The sequence below is a fragment of the Eublepharis macularius genome, chromosome 3, assembly GCF_028583425.1.
Source record: "Eublepharis macularius isolate TG4126 chromosome 3, MPM_Emac_v1.0, whole genome shotgun sequence".
Lineage (NCBI taxonomy): Eukaryota > Metazoa > Chordata > Lepidosauria > Squamata > Eublepharidae > Eublepharis > Eublepharis macularius.
In genome coordinates, this window is record NC_072792.1 from 129153956 (window position 1) to 129170972 (window position 17017).

Sequence of the window (17017 nt, forward strand, 5' to 3'; positions counted from 1 at the left end):
TTGCATTCCATGCTGTTCTCACAGTCTCTCTGATCTCCAATAAGGTGTCCTTTTAGGGGTTTGCATTGGAGGGATCTGCAGTATGAAGGGAGAAGTGGGAAAGAGCTATTCTGTGAGTAAAGCTCTGTTCGCAGTTCTTAAAATCCAACCTATTGAGTACAATAGCCTTGCTTTGTGGTGTCTGTACTACAATTGTGTTGACTGTTGGGTAGACTTGAGGCACTGGGATGCCAATGAATTGCTTAATGGCTATCTCAGGGCCTCTCAGTGAATCCAGGCCCTGGCAGGCTGTTTGGTCTTACCCATCTATACTTCCAGTCTTGGTCCCCCTGGAAAAAGACCTCTCCCCTTCCCACTGATACTGTGTGTGCCTTGTTTTTTGTCTGGACCTTTCTTACTTCCCTATATAGCACCAAGTCTCCATCTACCATTCATTCCCTTGCACATAAAATGGTCAGAGGGAAGATGCTTCCAGTGTACTGTTGCAGCAAAAATAGCTTCCATAGGGCTTCCTGGATAATCCAGGTGAGCCTGATCTCATCAGATCTCAGAAGCTAAGCAGGGTTGGCCTTAGTTAGTAGTAGAATGAAAAATTTAACGTTGGCAAGAATGTAAATTCTTTTTTACGACTCAATAGACTTTCTATTTAACAACATTCACAAGTGAAGCAATCCATATAAAAAAGCAAATGTTTACTCAGAAGAAAGTACCAATTGGTTCAGTAAGGAATAGTGAATAGGACTCTAGACTTCATGTCACTCATGAAAACAGCTTTGCTGTTGAACATTTTCAGCAAGAAAATATTGAAAAACTCTCTCTATAGTAAGAGGACAACTGAAAATGCACCAATGGTGCATCAGACTCCTTTTATCCAGGCAGTAATCATCCCTTTTGTTCTTAGGCTGCTGGAACATATAACATTGATGCAGTGCAAGCAATGGCATTTGATGGCTGCTATCATGACACAGACACCGATATTGACCTGACCACCTATTCAGTCCATTCGGAAGAGAGTTCAACACGAGGGAGAACACCCAGTATCACCAACCTAGATGAACCTCGCATAAAGAGGAAAAGATCCTTGAAAGGGAATGTGGGCAGAATTATTCTGCAGAACAATCATGTCATTGATACATATTCCAGGATTATATTTCCTATTGTATACATCATATTCAATTTTTTTTACTGGGGTTTGTATATATGAATGAAAAGAACTACAACTGATGATTTTTGCATTTGAGCACATCAGAAAGGCATGTTAGAACATGTATGCCATAACAACAAAGGAGATAATTCAGAGTTTGAAGAGATTCTGATAGCAAAGAACTGATTTTCTCCCTGACTGTGAAACTTGTTAACTAAAAAGAAAGCCCTAATGACTGTCTACATTTCTAAATAAGCGGTTTTTCAATTGCCTTGCCGTGCATGGCAGCAGTATGGTACTTCTATTTCTGCAGTTACACTAGTGGCTACAGTTATATAAGACTTCCCACGATGGTGCTGAATAGTTTACAATTTATAACATTGCCAATGTTATTGTCTCTTCTTGCATAGAGCAGCTATTCATCCCGCTCTGCCTATGTTTCCTCGCCATCTGTGAGTCAAACCTTAGACTATTTTCAACAAGGGGATTCTGGCTGTGTGATGAATTATAAATTGACTACTTTTGAAGAACATTAGCTGGGTTGGCGAACACTGCACACAGAATTTAGGTCAAGTTCTGACATTAAATACGTGTTGAATGTCTGATGATTAGTAATTTTTAAACAAGGGTCATAGTCCCTAAGAATCCCCCCCAACAAAGAAAAAAAGGGGGGGGGGAAAGCTGTGGTGAAAAATATATCTGAAAGGGTAATTAAAAATGCAAAACAACTTCAATTAATTAGATGTCCACTAAAAATTGTCAGCTGCTTGAAACAGCTGCTTTGCAGTCTGATCTTATGTATATGCTTAAAATAACTCCAAATAGTGTTAATGGGATGTATTCCCTGATAAGGATTGCCCTCTATGGAAGTGTGGCATGAAGCTGTGTGTATATTTCTTTGAGTTTTTAAAAACCAAAGACAAGGGCTTAAGAATTTAAGTACCACCATGGCAAACTGGAGGTTGTAGTGGTGAAGAAATGGGCTGTTTAATTCTTTTCTCTCTGCTCAAAATCACCTTCCACCAACATTTAGAGCAGGCCCTCAGTGGAACAAGCTTCCTTGGGAGGGGGTGGGCTCACCTTCTTTAGAGGTTTTTAAGCAGAAGCTAGATGGCCATCTGACAGCAATGCTGATTCTGTGAACCTAGGCAGATCATGAGAGGGAGGGCTAGAAGGGTTACATCAGTGCTTAGTTCTCATGGCCCCTTCCTACATGCCCGGTGTAATGCCGATCACCACTTTGGGGTCAGGAAGCAATTTTCTCCAGGCCTGTTTGGACAGGGATCCTGGAGGTTTTTTGCCATCTTCTGGGTATGGAACAGGGGTCACTGGGAATGTCAGTGGGAGGTAGTTGTGAATTTTCTGCATTGTGCAGGGGGTTGGACTAGATGACCCTGGAGGTCCCTTCCAACTCTATGATTCTAGGGGCGGGAGGTGGGGGAGAATATTATAGCAAAGATACTTCTGCTTGTCCTATCTAAGTTTGTACCTTGGACTCAAGTAGTCTCCCATTATGCTATAGAATGGATTGACATTGTCTGAAACCCAAACTACACTTTACACAGGAGATTAGCTCTCCTAACTCTTTAAGACTTTAAGGCTCTGTGTGTACGCGTGTGTGGTAATGCAATGCTAGAAGCAGGAGAACCTTTTCTCCCTGCACAATTTCCTGGCTGAAAACAATCTTCTGAAGCTGCCACTGCTTATTTATTTAAAATCTAGACTACCTCTCAACCTGTTTTCAAGGTCATTCACAGCCAGCTAAATACAAAAAAACTTCAATGTCATTTAATATTATAAAAGAATTACTAAGTAACAATTAAAATAACATTTAAAAGCTAGCAGTTACCAGTTAGCACTAATAAAACATTAAATATCATCAAAAGCATGGGAGAACTTCATGTGAGGCTTAAAAAGGAGGTGCCAGTTGCACAACTGCAAGGTAGAAGAAAGTAATTTTGAATGAGGAAACTGCATGGGGAGAGGGGTTAAACTCTCCTTTTTTCCATTGCCAGAGACCTGATCCAAAGCCCTGTCCTCCCAGGCTGCTTTGAAGTCGTAAGAAAAGAGAAATTTTATCACAAATGTATAGATTTGCCATAATTAATGACCTTCAGAAAGGTCATAGGGAAGCTGCCATTGCACATTGTTAGGTAGGGAAGGGACAAGGCATGAAACAATAGTAGTATCGAAAAGACATTCTACACAAAAATGTTGAATAGATATGAAATGTTCTAGAAGTCCTTTGGTATGCATGAGTAATTCTGCAGCTCTCTCTTGACCTAAATATTGCTTTAACCAACATGTAGGAATTTTGCATGGGCTTGCTTCTGGGAAACATCACAGATTCCATCTTGGGTATTGATCCAGAGGAGTTAGCCGTTAGTCTCTAGTAGCAAAATCAAAAAAAGTCCAGTAGCACCTTTAACACTAACCAATTTTATTGTAGCATAAGCTTTCGAGAATCACAGTTCTCTTCATCAGATGCATGGAGGGCAGAAAGAAACTGGTCAAATATAGAGGAGGAGAGGGGAGGGGAGGAGGAGAGAGGGGATGTAAACAACTCCTTTGATATGGAAATGCAAACAGCTCCTTTTGATGTGGGGATCAATTTGCTATGTATTAAACAACTGATGCAATACAGTTGACTGTTTGGACTACATTTTGCTCCAGTTTTGTGTCTAAACTAGAGCAGGGGTTTTTGGACATCATTCCCTAATTGTCCACTTTCCATGTTTTACCTCCACTTTACTGCAGCTGTTCCCAAACCAGTTCATATGATCTTGTGGGGGGAAAATGCATGAAGGGGTGTATTTTCTCAGGTCCCACTCATCAACACTATCTACCTTACCCCAGCCTCTGCAGCTGTCACCACCTACCTCTAGAGAGGGCTTTAAAATGGTAACTAATGTTTCTCTACAATATATCATTTACTATTTTATTAAAAATATGCCCTCTGGTGGCATAGGAAGGATTGGTGAGCCCAGTTTATCTATTTGCCAGGCTTTACTCTATGCTATGGAGTGAAGGCGGCATGGTTTTGCCTGATCTCAGAAGCTAAGTAGGGTCAGTACTTGGATAGGTGACCACAAAGGATGACTTTGCAGAGGAAGGCAATGGCAAACCACCTCTGCTTGTCACTTGCCTTGAAAGCCCCTTGCTGGGGTCACCGTAAGTCAATTGCAACTTGATGGTGCGTGCACACAAACATTCTGTGCTAATGTGGCTTTGAGACTCATTTCCAGGCAGGATTGGAAAGCATAATCCGATACTGCCTGAACCTATGTATGTTTACTTGGAAATAAATCCCACTATTTTCAAGAATCACTGTCTTCTCAGATATGCACAAGGTTGCAGACAATCTTAGTGGTTAAAGCCTTGTGCAGTTAATATGGAACACTATACCTCAGAATGTGAAGATTAATGATACAAATATTTCATACAACTTTTAACCACAAAATTTAAAATTTCCACATCTGCCTTTACTAAAAGTACAAGGAAATCTTGTGGCACACTAAAGACCTAAGAGCTGTATTATGTCCTAGTCCACAAGAAATCTGTAAAGATTCCTTCAACAGGCTAATACCACTTCCACACTCTATTTCTACAGTACGATGTAATCTGTCAGAGAGCTAAACAGGCAACTGTAAAACCAATTGTAAATGAACTAAAAAGCATTAATTTATACATGTTGGGCTACCTGTATTTAGGGTTTTCTGCGTCACAATTTGTATACATTTATAATCCTTTCCCCTCTTGAGTCTTACTGCATTTTAGCAGTTGTTTTATGGAATCTTTACAACAGTTGGCAAACAGCAACAGATGGCTTTCCATTTTGGCCAGTTTACTACAATTCTCTGGAGTACTCCAGAGTATGACAGGTCCCAGGTCAACCAGGCTGTAGGTGTTTGCTGTTCTTTGTTTTAAGTTTTGCTGGATCTTGTATGATACTTTCTTTGATTAATAAATACTTTATAGTTAAGCACAGATGTGTCTGTTTTGCAATTCTCATTACACAATACTCCCTGAGCTTATTTCTTCCCACTTCAAATCTTGTGGCTGCAGGCGTTGTTCAGCAACAAGTCAGTATGTAGGCAGGCTGGGCTACTATCAGCACAAATGCAGTAGCAGCATCTAGCAATCCTTGGCTGCCTCTCAGACCAGCCCCTGAACTATCCTCTTAGACCTGATCTTATAGATCACATAGAGACTATTAAAAACCCTTAAAACTTGTTTTTAAAATGTAATTGATAAGGGTTTAGCTGGTTGTAACCCCAACTATGGCAACACCCCAATGATGACAACCACTGCGGGGGCGGGGGGATAAAAGGGTAAATATACATCCATTCTTTCCCTGCTCAACCTTGGTGACCACCCTATCTCTACACCCCTCCTTTCCTCCATCCTGCATGCACAAAAGCAGAGCATGATGGTCAAGCTCATAAAATTCCCTTTTATTTTCTCATCCCAGAATACCCTGATCTTAGCTCCCCCTCTTGCCTTTACAGTAGTTGGGAATGGGTCACCCCTCCCACAACTGATCAACTAAGGCAGGGGCATAGACTTTCCAATTTCCCGGGGGGGGCTGGGCCAGAGGTATTGCTATGCCAGTGACATCACAGGGAGGAGCCAATAACATCACAGGGAGGGGCTTCCATTGCCACCATCTATGGAGGTGGGGCCATGGGAGATTTAGGGAGGGGCTCCACAAAAATTTATGGGGACTCAGGCACCCATGGGGACCCCCCTAACAATGCCCCTGAGCTGGGCCAAACTAGGAAAATGTGGGAGTTGGTCAGTGGTTATAGTGCTATCTCAGCGATCTCTTGCTGTGTTCTGTTTGTGAAATTCACTTTTAGGATAGTCATTTTATGATCTATAATTATACATACCATGTGTATAGGACAAACTAATGGTCATAAATTTGACACTAAGAAAGGAAACACAGAAAAGCCTGTAAGGGAACATTTTTTAAGTTTTCCTGGACGTTCATTTACAGGAGTCTTGATTCTGCCTTATTCATAAGGGTGACTTAGTACTAAAATTTACTAAATTATGGCATTGCAGCTGCCTTCGTTTGGTAAATGTATGGTTGAAGTCTGAACCAAGGCAGAATACAAAACAATTGCCGTACACTCGATTTCTGAGCAGTGTATAGAGTGCAAAGTAGTAGCAAACTCCCATCTTCTCACTTCAAACTCATATCCTATAAGTGAGTACAAGCACATTTTGAGGCAATTCAGAACAGTGCTAGACATTACCCCAAGAAAACTCACAGTTATACTACCTAGGACTTTATATACCTTGCTTTCTTAGCACACTGCTTAAACTCCACCTTAAAAGACATTATTAACCAAATCACAGCCTGGACACAGGGCAAAAGGAAATTTTTAAAAGGCCTCTGATCTGCACACCCCCCCCCTTCCAATCTTGTTCATGCAGATAGGGCTTCTCATTGCTTCAGAGAGACAGCACTCATTTTTAGGAATTGTCCTTTTCTGCAATAGATACCACCTCTCCATTTAAACATGGAATGGAAATTGAAAGAGGAGTTTAGGAGTGGCTGAAGCAGCCTCCCCCATACATTACCATGAAAATCCATCTGTTCTCCCACACCCAGCAAAAAAAAAAGCCACAAACAAGCAAACAAAGCTATTTCAACAAGGAAACATAAGGCCTACCCTTCCCCAGTGTTCCATTTCCAAAATACAATGTAATGATAAAGTTACTGGAAAGTAAAATAGATGCTCACTTTTTTCCCTGTTAAAAGGAATAGAAACTGGTCCTTAACAGAGTAGCATTGACTGCAGAGAAAACATGATGATGGGTGGCTGGAGCATGCTGGCTGGTGTGAGTATTAAAGTTTTAAAAGGGAAGCAGTTTTAGAAACGTTTTAGTTTTGAAAAAGAAGTCAGAGTTCTTTATTATAGAAACTCCATACTTTGATAGGAAAGTGAAGAGAGCTTCCTACCTACAGATCTGTTCTGAGGAGGAAGTCCTCATGAGTAGACATGGACATGGAACAAAAAACAATGAACCAGCAGGTTCGTGACTCGTGGGTTTCATGAACCACGGAATTGGATCAGTTACGAACCAGTTTGTGGTTCATGGGGTTTAAATGCCCCTTTCTGGCCTTAACAGCAGCAGGGAAAGGGGCATTTAATGGTTTAAAGGGCCCTTTCCTGCCTTGCAAGCGGCAGGTCCCTTTAAACTATCAGCTGGCAAGGGGGATCCCCCCTCCGCAGTCTGCCAGCTGATAGTTTAAAGGGACCTGCCTTACCTTATCCTGCAGTGCAGCATCCTTCCTCTCCTCCCAGAAGGGGCAGGAAGGCCGTTTTCAGCCTCTTCCACCTCTCTGGGGGCCTGCAGGGTGACGGAGGAGGCTGAAAACGGCCTTCCTGTGCCTCAAATGGTGCTCAAATGCCGCAGCAGCCATTTGAGGGGCAGGGAGGCCGACTTCGGCTTTCCTACTCCTCAAATGGCTGCTGCACCAGCCATTTGAAGGGCAGGAAGGCCGTTTTCAGCCTCTTGAAGGGCAGGAAGGCCGCTGGCGTTTGGGCAGTTTAAAGGTCCCAGCCAGGCGGTCCCTGCCCTTTAAATTATCAGCTGGCAGGCAGTGCGGGGGGGGGGGGACCTGCTGCAGCAGGGCCCTTAAAGGGGCAGTTTAAATGGCCATTTAACTGGGGAAATGGCCATTTAAACTGCCCCTGTAAATACGACCCAACGAACCAGCATAGTTTGTGGAAGTTCCGTGGAAAGCAGCTTCCATGAACCCTGGTTCGCGAACCCTGAACCAGCTTGGTTCGTGGGTTTTTTTGGGTCGTATTTTGGTTCGTGCCCATCTCTACTCCTGAGTAATAATCTACACATCAAAGGGCAGTAAACGAATAAACAGTAAACAGATGCTCTGACCTGTCTATCTTTCTAACTCTCTGGTTTCTCCCCCTCTGAAACCTGAGAAACGGGACAGCATTAGAAGTGGAATCTTCTAACATTCCCTGAATGTAAATTGTAGCCATGCACTTATATTGCACTTATATCCAACAGAGGTCTTGCAATCTGACTGTTGCTACATTGAAAATGGGTGGAGCCAGCCAGGGTTAAGGACTAAGCTAATTAGTGTGTCATAGTCAAAGGTATTTTAAGGCAGTGTATAAATTCTTTTTTATATAAAATTTATTTCTATAAATACAAGCAGAACAGAAAAAGAAAATAAAAACAATAGCACAATTATAATGATGTCAAAAGAAAAAGAGTAAACATAATATAACAAACAATATAAATAACTCATGTTTTTTATATCCAGCACATATCAATCCTTGAATGTGTTTGGTGTCTGTCAGAAAGGAAAGTATAGTCTCCAATATTCAGATTTTTGATCCTACAAGCATCTTCCAATTGTAACATTTCCATATAATTAAACACATTTTGGAGAAGATGGGAGGAAGTGAAGAGAGGGGAGAGACTTCTGAGGTAAACGCTCTCTGGATTTATGGCTGTCAAAATCTCACATGTTCTCTGGTCCTTTCTTTTATTTACGTAAACCGCTTCAGTCACCCACAATGTAAAAGAGACACAAGCTTGGTTGATAGTTTGTAAGCTTTGTGTTCCCTTTGTAGGATCAAAAAACTTTTAGACATTTAACCCACTGAAGCCATCATATACTATTTAAGATATTACTTCAAAAAATAGTTTCTTGATAGGAGGGGAGAGAGCACATTTTGGGGAAGTTTGCCTTCTTTGTTTCCCCACCACCACCACCACCTATCTTTTTCTTAGATCCATTACCCCATTCATGTCTCCGAAGATCATTATCTTCTTGAAAATTGAAAATGGATTGGAAAACATTTTCATAAAAACTGTCTCTTGCATTGTTTGGTGCATATATTGTTGCTAGTGTGTAAATCTTGCCTTCCAGGAGCCTGATTTTCAAAATCAAATATCTTCTATCAGAGTCTCTTAATTCTTCTGTAACATTTATTTGTAAATTGTTTATACAAACCGCAATACCTTTAAAAATGATAAATTCTTAATAAACACACTAATACATACAAGCAAAAAACAGGAACAAAGCCCCAAAGAATCATAGAAATTATAATATGATATAACAGGAAGGGGGGGACAATCCTGTGCTTCATCAGCTATTGTAACTGAGACCCTCATGTGAGATCTGAGGGGTCTTGAGCCCCTCAGCCCCCATGTAGTTCACTGGCTGCCTGGGGGGGGGCTCAGCTCCCCCTGGCCAAATCCGGGGGGGCTCGAGCCCCTCAGCCCCCCCCCCCCCGTAGTTTACACCTATGAACTAAGGTTTTATTTTTGAGCTGACTTGGAGAAGCCAACAAGGTTGTACTCAGGATGAAAACAACTTTGTCTGGGTGGTCCCTTTGAATGCAGGGGCTTCCTTCTCTCTACAGTGAAAAAGGTTCTCATGTGGAAGCAGCCACTCTACTGAAGATAACATGAGCTTGTATGGGAAATATGCAGTTTGGCTGCATGCAGTTTGAAAAGGTCCTTTCTGCCAATTATGTAATGGTTTGGGAGATGACTTGAAGATCTTTGGGTTAATCAAAAAGAGTCCAGTAGCACCTTTAAGACTAACCAATTTTATTGTAGCATGATTCTCGAAAGCTTATGCTACAATAAAATTGGTTAGTCTTAAAGGTGCTACTGGACTCTTTTTGATTTTGCTACTACAGACTAACACGGCTAACTCCTCTGGATCTTTGGGTTGCTACCACTATTTTATAATAATAGCATCCCTGGGCGTATCTTGAAAGCATGTTCCCAAAACACTTCAATCAGATGGTCCAGCAAGTCAATTTCCAGGAGAAGAGCAAGATCCGGGTCCAATAGCACCACCAACCTGATTTCTAAGGAAGAGCTTTCAAGAGTCAAAGCTTCCTTAGATCTAGTTGATTTTTAAGGTGCTATTGGACCCAGATCTTGCCTCTTTGACTGCAGACCAACACGGTTACCTCCCTGAAACTTTCCAGCAAGAGAGGTGCAATATGCTTGACCTCTACACTTCCTAAATACACGTGTAAGGGGGCCAAGTACCCTTGCTGCGGGCAATGTTAAAAAGCCTTACAACAACAGCGTGGCCCTTCCACCCATGCTGACTTTGTGGAGCACAACTTCCCCACATGACCTTCCAGGCGCAACCTGCTCAGTTCCCCTGAACTCTTGCTTCCTACTGCAACTTCCAGGGCTAGCCGGTTGCGGTGCCAGGACAGCGGCCAGCAGGTGGCAATTTTGTAACGTTTTGTTTAAAAAAGCTGGGTGGAAACGCTCGCTATTCCGTGGCCAGGCTAGGACTGCCCCCCTTCGCCCCTTCCAGGCCTTTTTCACTCTTAAGCAGCTGCAGGGGAGGCTGAAGCAGCAGTTCGCACAAAGTCTGTGACTAACTCCTCACTCCCCGAACTCTTAGGCGAAAGGAAAAACCGCGACAAGGCAACCCAACCTTCAAACACAACCCCGGCGGGCGTCGCTACCGCCCCGTTCCTCCCCTTCGACAGGCGGGCGAAGCGCGCGGGAGCGGCGCGCTGACTGGAGGAAGACCGCCAGCCCGTCCCCCTGCGCGCCCTTTCCCCGCCTTGGAGGCAGCGCTGAGCTTCGGGCTTTGGTGCACGCGGCCGCTCTCGTGTTGGTCCCGGCTGAGTTGTGACAGGTCTGTATGAAGGAGCAGCGCGGGAGGGGACCTTGCGAGCTCCCGCCCGCTTAGACGCGTCCACTGTCACGCCAAGGCTGAGCAGCTGGTCCTCAGGGCGGCGTCTCGGCTGTGAATGCCGGCCAATGCAGTCCCTCCTCCCACGACGCTGCCCGTCAAGCCTCACTTTCCCCGGCATGCAGCCCGAGCTTGTTGACGAGCGCTCGCATTTCTCGTGCGCTCGCCCGGGCGCCTCCCTTCGTTTTGTGCCTTGATAGGTTTGGAGGTAGCGAACCTTTCTGTAGCGAGCGAGTCGATCTTTACCATGGCCGAAAACGGCGCTCCGGGCCCTTCCGATGAGTAGCGCCAGCCTGCTTGCGGGAAAATGGCGCATTTGTTGTTTCCAATGAAGTCCCTCGCATGAGCTCCGGGCCAGCGCGGCGGATCGTTTTGCTAGTTTTGAGGGGCCGGCTTGCATTTTCATAGCGAAAAGGATGCAGACGGGAAGGGGGAGGCGGGCTTGCTACTTGCTAAGGAGACTTGGAGGCAAGGAATTCTGCAGGGTGGGTGAAATACGCCGTCAACGGCTTTCTACAAAGCTGGCTTTTCCTTTCCCCCATTCAACTGTCTGCGCCCGGCTCGCTCGGTGAAAATCAGCGATCTAGATGGCCTTCAGCAGGCTAATGTGCGTGTACGCATGCGTGGGGTGAGATTGCGTGTGCAATCTGGCTCTGATGCGTTCAGTTAAATATATGCGTGGACTTTGCATTTTATTTATTGAGCTGTTTGTTGCACACTTTTCTCCCAAATATGGGCCCAAAGTGGCTTATGATATCCCCCGTCTCCATTTTATTACAACAACCCTGAGATGGCTTCCTTGAGATAACGTGACTGGCCCATGGTGACCCAGCAAGTTCTATGGCAGAGCAGGAATCTGAACAGTGGTTTTTCATATCCTAGTTTGATGTACTAACCACTATTTCATGTACTAACTCTACGGATACCTGATTTTAAGAGAGACTGTAAAGACAGAGGTTCTTTGGCATGTGGCCACACTTCACCAGCCTCCATGTACCCTCTCTGGATTTGTCTCATCTGAACAGGCCTTGTAGAGGCATGCTGTGACTGGGATAGTTACATATATTGAAGCTAGTTGTGGGGAGAATGCAGAAATAGATGTTGAAATAAAGGCAGTTTCCCAGTTCAAACCACAGCTTAGCTGTGATCTCACTAACTGATTGTATGCAAACATTCTCTCTGTCCTCTGCCTGCCATTGCAGTTGTTATTAGTGTCCCTAAGGAAATGTTAAACATTCTGAATTGCTGAGTGCTCCCTTCCCTTTTCTAAAGTTGATCCTTATTTCAAATTGCCAGTTTACATAGAAAATAATAGTTTTTACTAACCAAGAACATTTCATTTCCACTGCACATCTTCACATTCTTTTGTTTTTTGACATTCTGATCTGGCAGTTCTCAAATGTATGTGAGAAAAAATTCTAGCTTCCTGCCCTTCACCATCATTTTACATTTGCCAGTTTTTTCGCCGTGTTCTCCTAAATAGGCTTTGACCAGGAAAGGAAGGGAACACAAAGTGGTAGCTGTTAAAATATTTAGTCAAAGATGTAGCAGGAGGGAAAGGGAAGTAATGTTTTATACATTACCTTCCGGGCCCAGGGGGTTGCAGATGGCATGATGGTAACCTTGAGCTCCTTTAAAAAAAAATCTGAATGCTTTACTTGGTGACAGTATGAACATAAACTCTGTGGCTGAAATCAGATGCTAACAAACAAGCAGCCTTTCCCTAGCAGAGAGAGTGGGAAAGTTGGTAGAGGATATCGGGCAATTATCGTTGTCACAGAATATATCGTGAGATCTAAAGGAGCGAGATAAAGCAGCAGTTTAAAAGCTTTATCTCAGAGCCAGCGTGTGCACAATCTGATAAAAGATGCTTGAAGAGCTGAGGTGGCCCTGCTGAGATCTGATTTAGTTTTGTTCCAGAGAGCCTCTCTTATAAACCTTGAGTTTGTAGCAGAAAAGTACACTGGACCTAAATGTTTGCAATAATAACCCAGTTAATGTTGATGCAGACAAGTATGTATGTCACTCAATGTCTTACTGACTTAGAGTCTAATGCTTTACATTCAACATGTGAACTGCCATTGTCATGTTGTGTTTGTAATGAAATTTAACTTTGGTGGTTCAGTGGCTTCATACATGAAAGTTGTTTGTTTCTGTTATTATCATTGAGTAAAGAGTGTCCTCTGTGAACTTCAGTGCCTGCAAGTGGCTCTTTTTCTTCTTTTTCATCTCAAGTATGTGTCACCTTTGAGTATTACCTCAGTACTTCCCCTTGAATGGGTTGTAGATCTTTGGCTTTTACTGGGGCTTTGGAACTACACGGTTCTAAATTTTTCTTTAAGGTTTAAATAGTCTAAGGACCTCATGGTCTCTGTGGTTCTCTGAACAATCCCCGAGAACCAACTAAGGCTGAAGTACTGTATGAGCAAATTCCATAAATCCTGTAGTTCCGTGGAGGTCAATGGAAGTTGTACCTGAGTATCTACAGGCCATTTTATTATTTTGCTAAACCGTGGAACTTTGCCCACTATGGAGAATTTTGGAGGTAATATATCCTTTAAAGGTTTGCCTGTTGCCTTTTCTTTTTTGGATATCTGATAAGGTCATTTTTGTGTTATCTTCTAAAATGTTACCAGCATGCACCTGCTACCCATGTTAAAGGTCATGGTCAGGCAAACCGATCCTATGCTTGCTCTGAAGCAAGTTCAGTTAGTTCAGTGGGACAGTTCCAGAATAGCCTGCAATCCTGTCCGTGCTTGTTTAGTTCTATTCCTTTCAAACATACTTCTAAGTTAAACATGTAGAATTGGACTGATAATTTCTGGGGTACTTGCACAGGATCATGCCCAAGAAAGGAAGGAGACAGACTGGAGCGGAAGAGGAACACCAGAGACTATGCAAACAAGCAAAAGTGGAACCAGCGTGTCCTTCGCTTACGAAATATGACCATCCAGAAAGCGTGTTTGAGAGTTTGATCTTTCCCATCAAACGAGAGGAATTTTTCAGAGACTACTGGGAGCAGAAACCGCTGCTTCTTAAGAGAGAGAATCCCTCTGTGGCATCCTGCTATCAGTCTCTATTTCAGTTAACTGACCTGAAAAGCTTAGTCAGCCAGGGTTTATTTTATGGAAGGGATATTAATGTTTGCAAATGTGTGAATGGGAGAAAAAAGATTTTTAACAAAGATGGTAAAGTCAACTATGCACAACTAAAGAAAGATTTTGATCAGAAAAAGGGCACTATACAATTTCATCAGCCCCAGCGATTCAAGGTAAGCTTTTATAGTTGCACTATTTCAAGGTGGCTTTTGCAATAGTAATTTTGAGCTAGTAAAGGCATATGCTTAATTGAGGCCTTGGGATCGATCTTATGTGTTCACTCTCCATTTGGGTTTGGTGTTATATGTGACTATCACCAGATTAGTTGGAAAAGAGCTCAGGGATATTTCTAAAAAAAAAAAAATTGTAATTTATTCAAATTCTGTTGTCTACTTTATGGTATTCCTTCTGGGGTACAGTTACCACCGTGGTGACAAGATGTCAGCTAAGGTATTCACTTCAGCGAATTGAAATAAGGGGATTCAATGCCATGTTGTAATGCTGCATGTTTATACTATAGGTACATTTTTTTCAAATTCTGTAATAAGGAATTAATTTGTGGTGCAGGTTTTATTGAGAAATCAGGGTTTTTAAAGTGTTAAACTTACAACAAGGCTAACTATTAGAGTCTCTCTACACGTGACATCTTACTCAGGGACGCTCAAGTGTAAGGTGACATAATGTTAGCTGGGAAGTGTAGTTTGAAAAAACATAGCCAAAGGCTCTGTCAATCTCACCTCTCTACAGGAGGGTAGTTTAAAAATACAGAGCGAGTGGAGATAGCTCCTTGCTGACTCTGTATTTTTAAACTACTCTCCTGTAGAGAGGTGAGATTGACAGAGCCTTCAGTATCCCTGTGTACCCTTTGGGGGTATTAAGGAAGTTATGACAGATACCATTTTGGAGGCTGAATTGGATATTCTTGGAAATAGTGTTCATTTAATCGTGCTTCGCTTTAGAAATTCTGGAAAATGAGAGAGACTCTTGAACCATGGTGCCAGCCTAAACAATTCAGTTCTTTCTAATGAACTTGTTACTCTTTTTATTTGGAACTGCATAGTGAAGTTTCTCAAATTCAAAACTTATCTTGAGGAGAAAAAAAATGGACCACTTTAAATGAAAAACATTTAAATGAAATAGAAGAGTCCAGTAGCACCTTTAAGACTAACCAACTTTACTGTAGCATAAGCTTTCGAGAATCACAGTTCTCTTTGTCAGGTGCAAGAACTGTGATTCTCGAAAGCTTATGCTGCAGTAAAGTTGGTTAGTCCTAAAGGTGCTGCTGGACTCTTTTCTATTTTGCTACTACAGACTAACACCACTAACTCCTCTGGATTTAAATGAAATGTTCTTATATCTCAGGGACATTATGCTGAAAAGGATTGCATCTGTCTAACTTAACTGTCCATTTTGTTTCTGCTTCTAATAATGTCAAGTTAGTGGCCGTTTTCACACAGCCTTATTGTAGCACAAAACTAGCGCATCCTATCCCTGTTCTTCTGCTTAACCCCGTGAATACCTGTATTATCCTGTAATCGTTTATTCCGCTTAGTGACGCTTATTTAGCGGTTTTGTTGCGTTGGTGGGAATGCCTGGAAACAATTGGGAATGATTGGAAACACTTCCTTCCCACTTAGCCCATCCCCTTTTTTCTCTTCTTGAACTGTTGGAAGCGATTTTTGTGGCCAAGACCAGGAGTCCCGCAAGCCTTTGCGGGCTCCCAGAGACAGTCAACCCCCCCCCTTTTTTCTAATGTTGCTTTTGATTACATTCAAGTTCTGCACGTTTACTGTTTGCTGTTAATTATGCACTAAGCAAAAGAGAGCCACCACTTCCTTTTTTTAAAAAAAAAATTCTTTGGGAGACAGCGCAATAGCGCAAATCTGCAGAGATGGCAGGGGCAGCCCAGCGTTTAGTGTCTTTCCTGAATCTTCCACATCAGGCTGCTTTTGTTTGTGCAAAAGACGTTAGCAGTAAGCTCTGCAGGTTCTGGAGAAAGCCCACTGGAAGAGGCGGAGGAGAGGCAACCGTCTTGGAGGTAGCGGGGAGGACGGTGAAGATGACAGACGCCTCCAAAGTTCAGAGCCCTCTTTCCGACTGGGGGGGGAGGGGGAAGTGAGTCGGGAGGGGTATGAAGAAGGAAGCCTGGAAAGCCTTTTCCAGCCCCCAAAGCCTTGGTCGGTCCCCCCCCTCCTGAAAGCGAAAGGAGCTGGGCGTGCCAGGCTGCTGCCCTCCGCTTGCCTTTGTGTACCGGGTTCCAACATGTACTGGCTGGGCAAGCGGCATGCACATGTGTTTGTTCCCCCACCCCTTGCCTTTCACTAATTGTACAGAAATAACCCTAGGTGGCTGCTAAGGAATCAGAAGCGGTTTGGTGGAGGTGGGCGCGCGGTAGGAAGGTGCTTCACTGTTACTGCGATAGTGCACAAATCTTGGAGCCTTTAAAAAAAAAGGTGAAAGTGGGTGGCAAGGTGCTGTTGTCAACTGTGACGCGCACACATAGATTGCCCACTATTGCGCAATTTCTGCAGAATGTGAACTTCTGAAAGTGTAAGGAAGCGCAACAAGGCGGAACAAGGCGAGGCAATGTGGGATCACAGTAACTGGATCATGGTGGAAAATTGGTGGAATATTTGGACGTGTGAAAATGGCCAATGTTATATATGTAATATCCACATTTCGTTGTACCTGCTGATAGGTTTACAGGTTGTCTTTTTGTATGCAGCAAGCACCTTTTATATTGTTGATTTTTCTCTCACAGTTCATCCAGTCAGCCTAGAAAGATGTATGTGTTTAGAAGAATATAGCATAGATAAGGTGAGAAAAGAAGGCGCCATAGTCTTTGCCTTGCTTACTCTCTCTTTCCTTAAAGGATGAACTCTGGAGGATCCAGGAAAATTTGGAATGCTTCTTTGGCTCACTGGTTGGATCTAATGTTTACATTACCCCTCCAGGGTCCCAGGGACTGCCTCCACACTATGATGATGTTGAGGTAAGAGGACACATAATTGCCTGTAAGTATCCTGGTCACAAATGTTTTGAACAGCAGAA

The 17017-nt window shown here is 43.1% G+C and overlaps 3 protein-coding genes across 3 annotated transcripts in view; 2 read left to right on the forward strand and 1 right to left on the reverse strand.

Annotated features, from left to right (window-relative positions):
* GABRR3 (gamma-aminobutyric acid type A receptor subunit rho3) overlaps positions 1-1204 on the forward strand; it is a 61631-nt gene extending 60427 nt beyond the window's left edge. Inside the window, exon 9 of the mRNA XM_054973714.1 lies at positions 902-1204. Within this exon, the coding sequence (XP_054829689.1) occupies positions 902-1204 (303 nt within the window). The remainder of the gene's footprint in view (positions 1-901) is intronic.
* LOC129325808 (uncharacterized) lies at positions 1-11592 on the reverse strand. The gene is made up of 2 exons (XM_054973715.1): positions 10605-11592; positions 1-75 (listed from the first exon to the last, which is right to left on the reverse strand). Exons 1-2 carry the CDS (start codon positions 11272-11274, stop codon positions 53-55), a joined length of 693 nt encoding a protein of 230 aa, XP_054829690.1. The 5' UTR covers positions 11275-11592; the 3' UTR covers positions 1-52.
* RIOX2 (ribosomal oxygenase 2) overlaps positions 10729-17017 on the forward strand; it is an 18763-nt gene continuing 12474 nt past the window's right edge. The window contains exons 1-3 of the mRNA XM_054973713.1: positions 10729-10811; positions 13707-14139; positions 16839-16958. Of these exons, the coding sequence (XP_054829688.1) occupies positions 13711-14139; positions 16839-16958 (549 nt within the window). The 5' untranslated portion in view covers positions 10729-10811; positions 13707-13710. The remainder of the gene's footprint in view (positions 10812-13706; positions 14140-16838; positions 16959-17017) is intronic.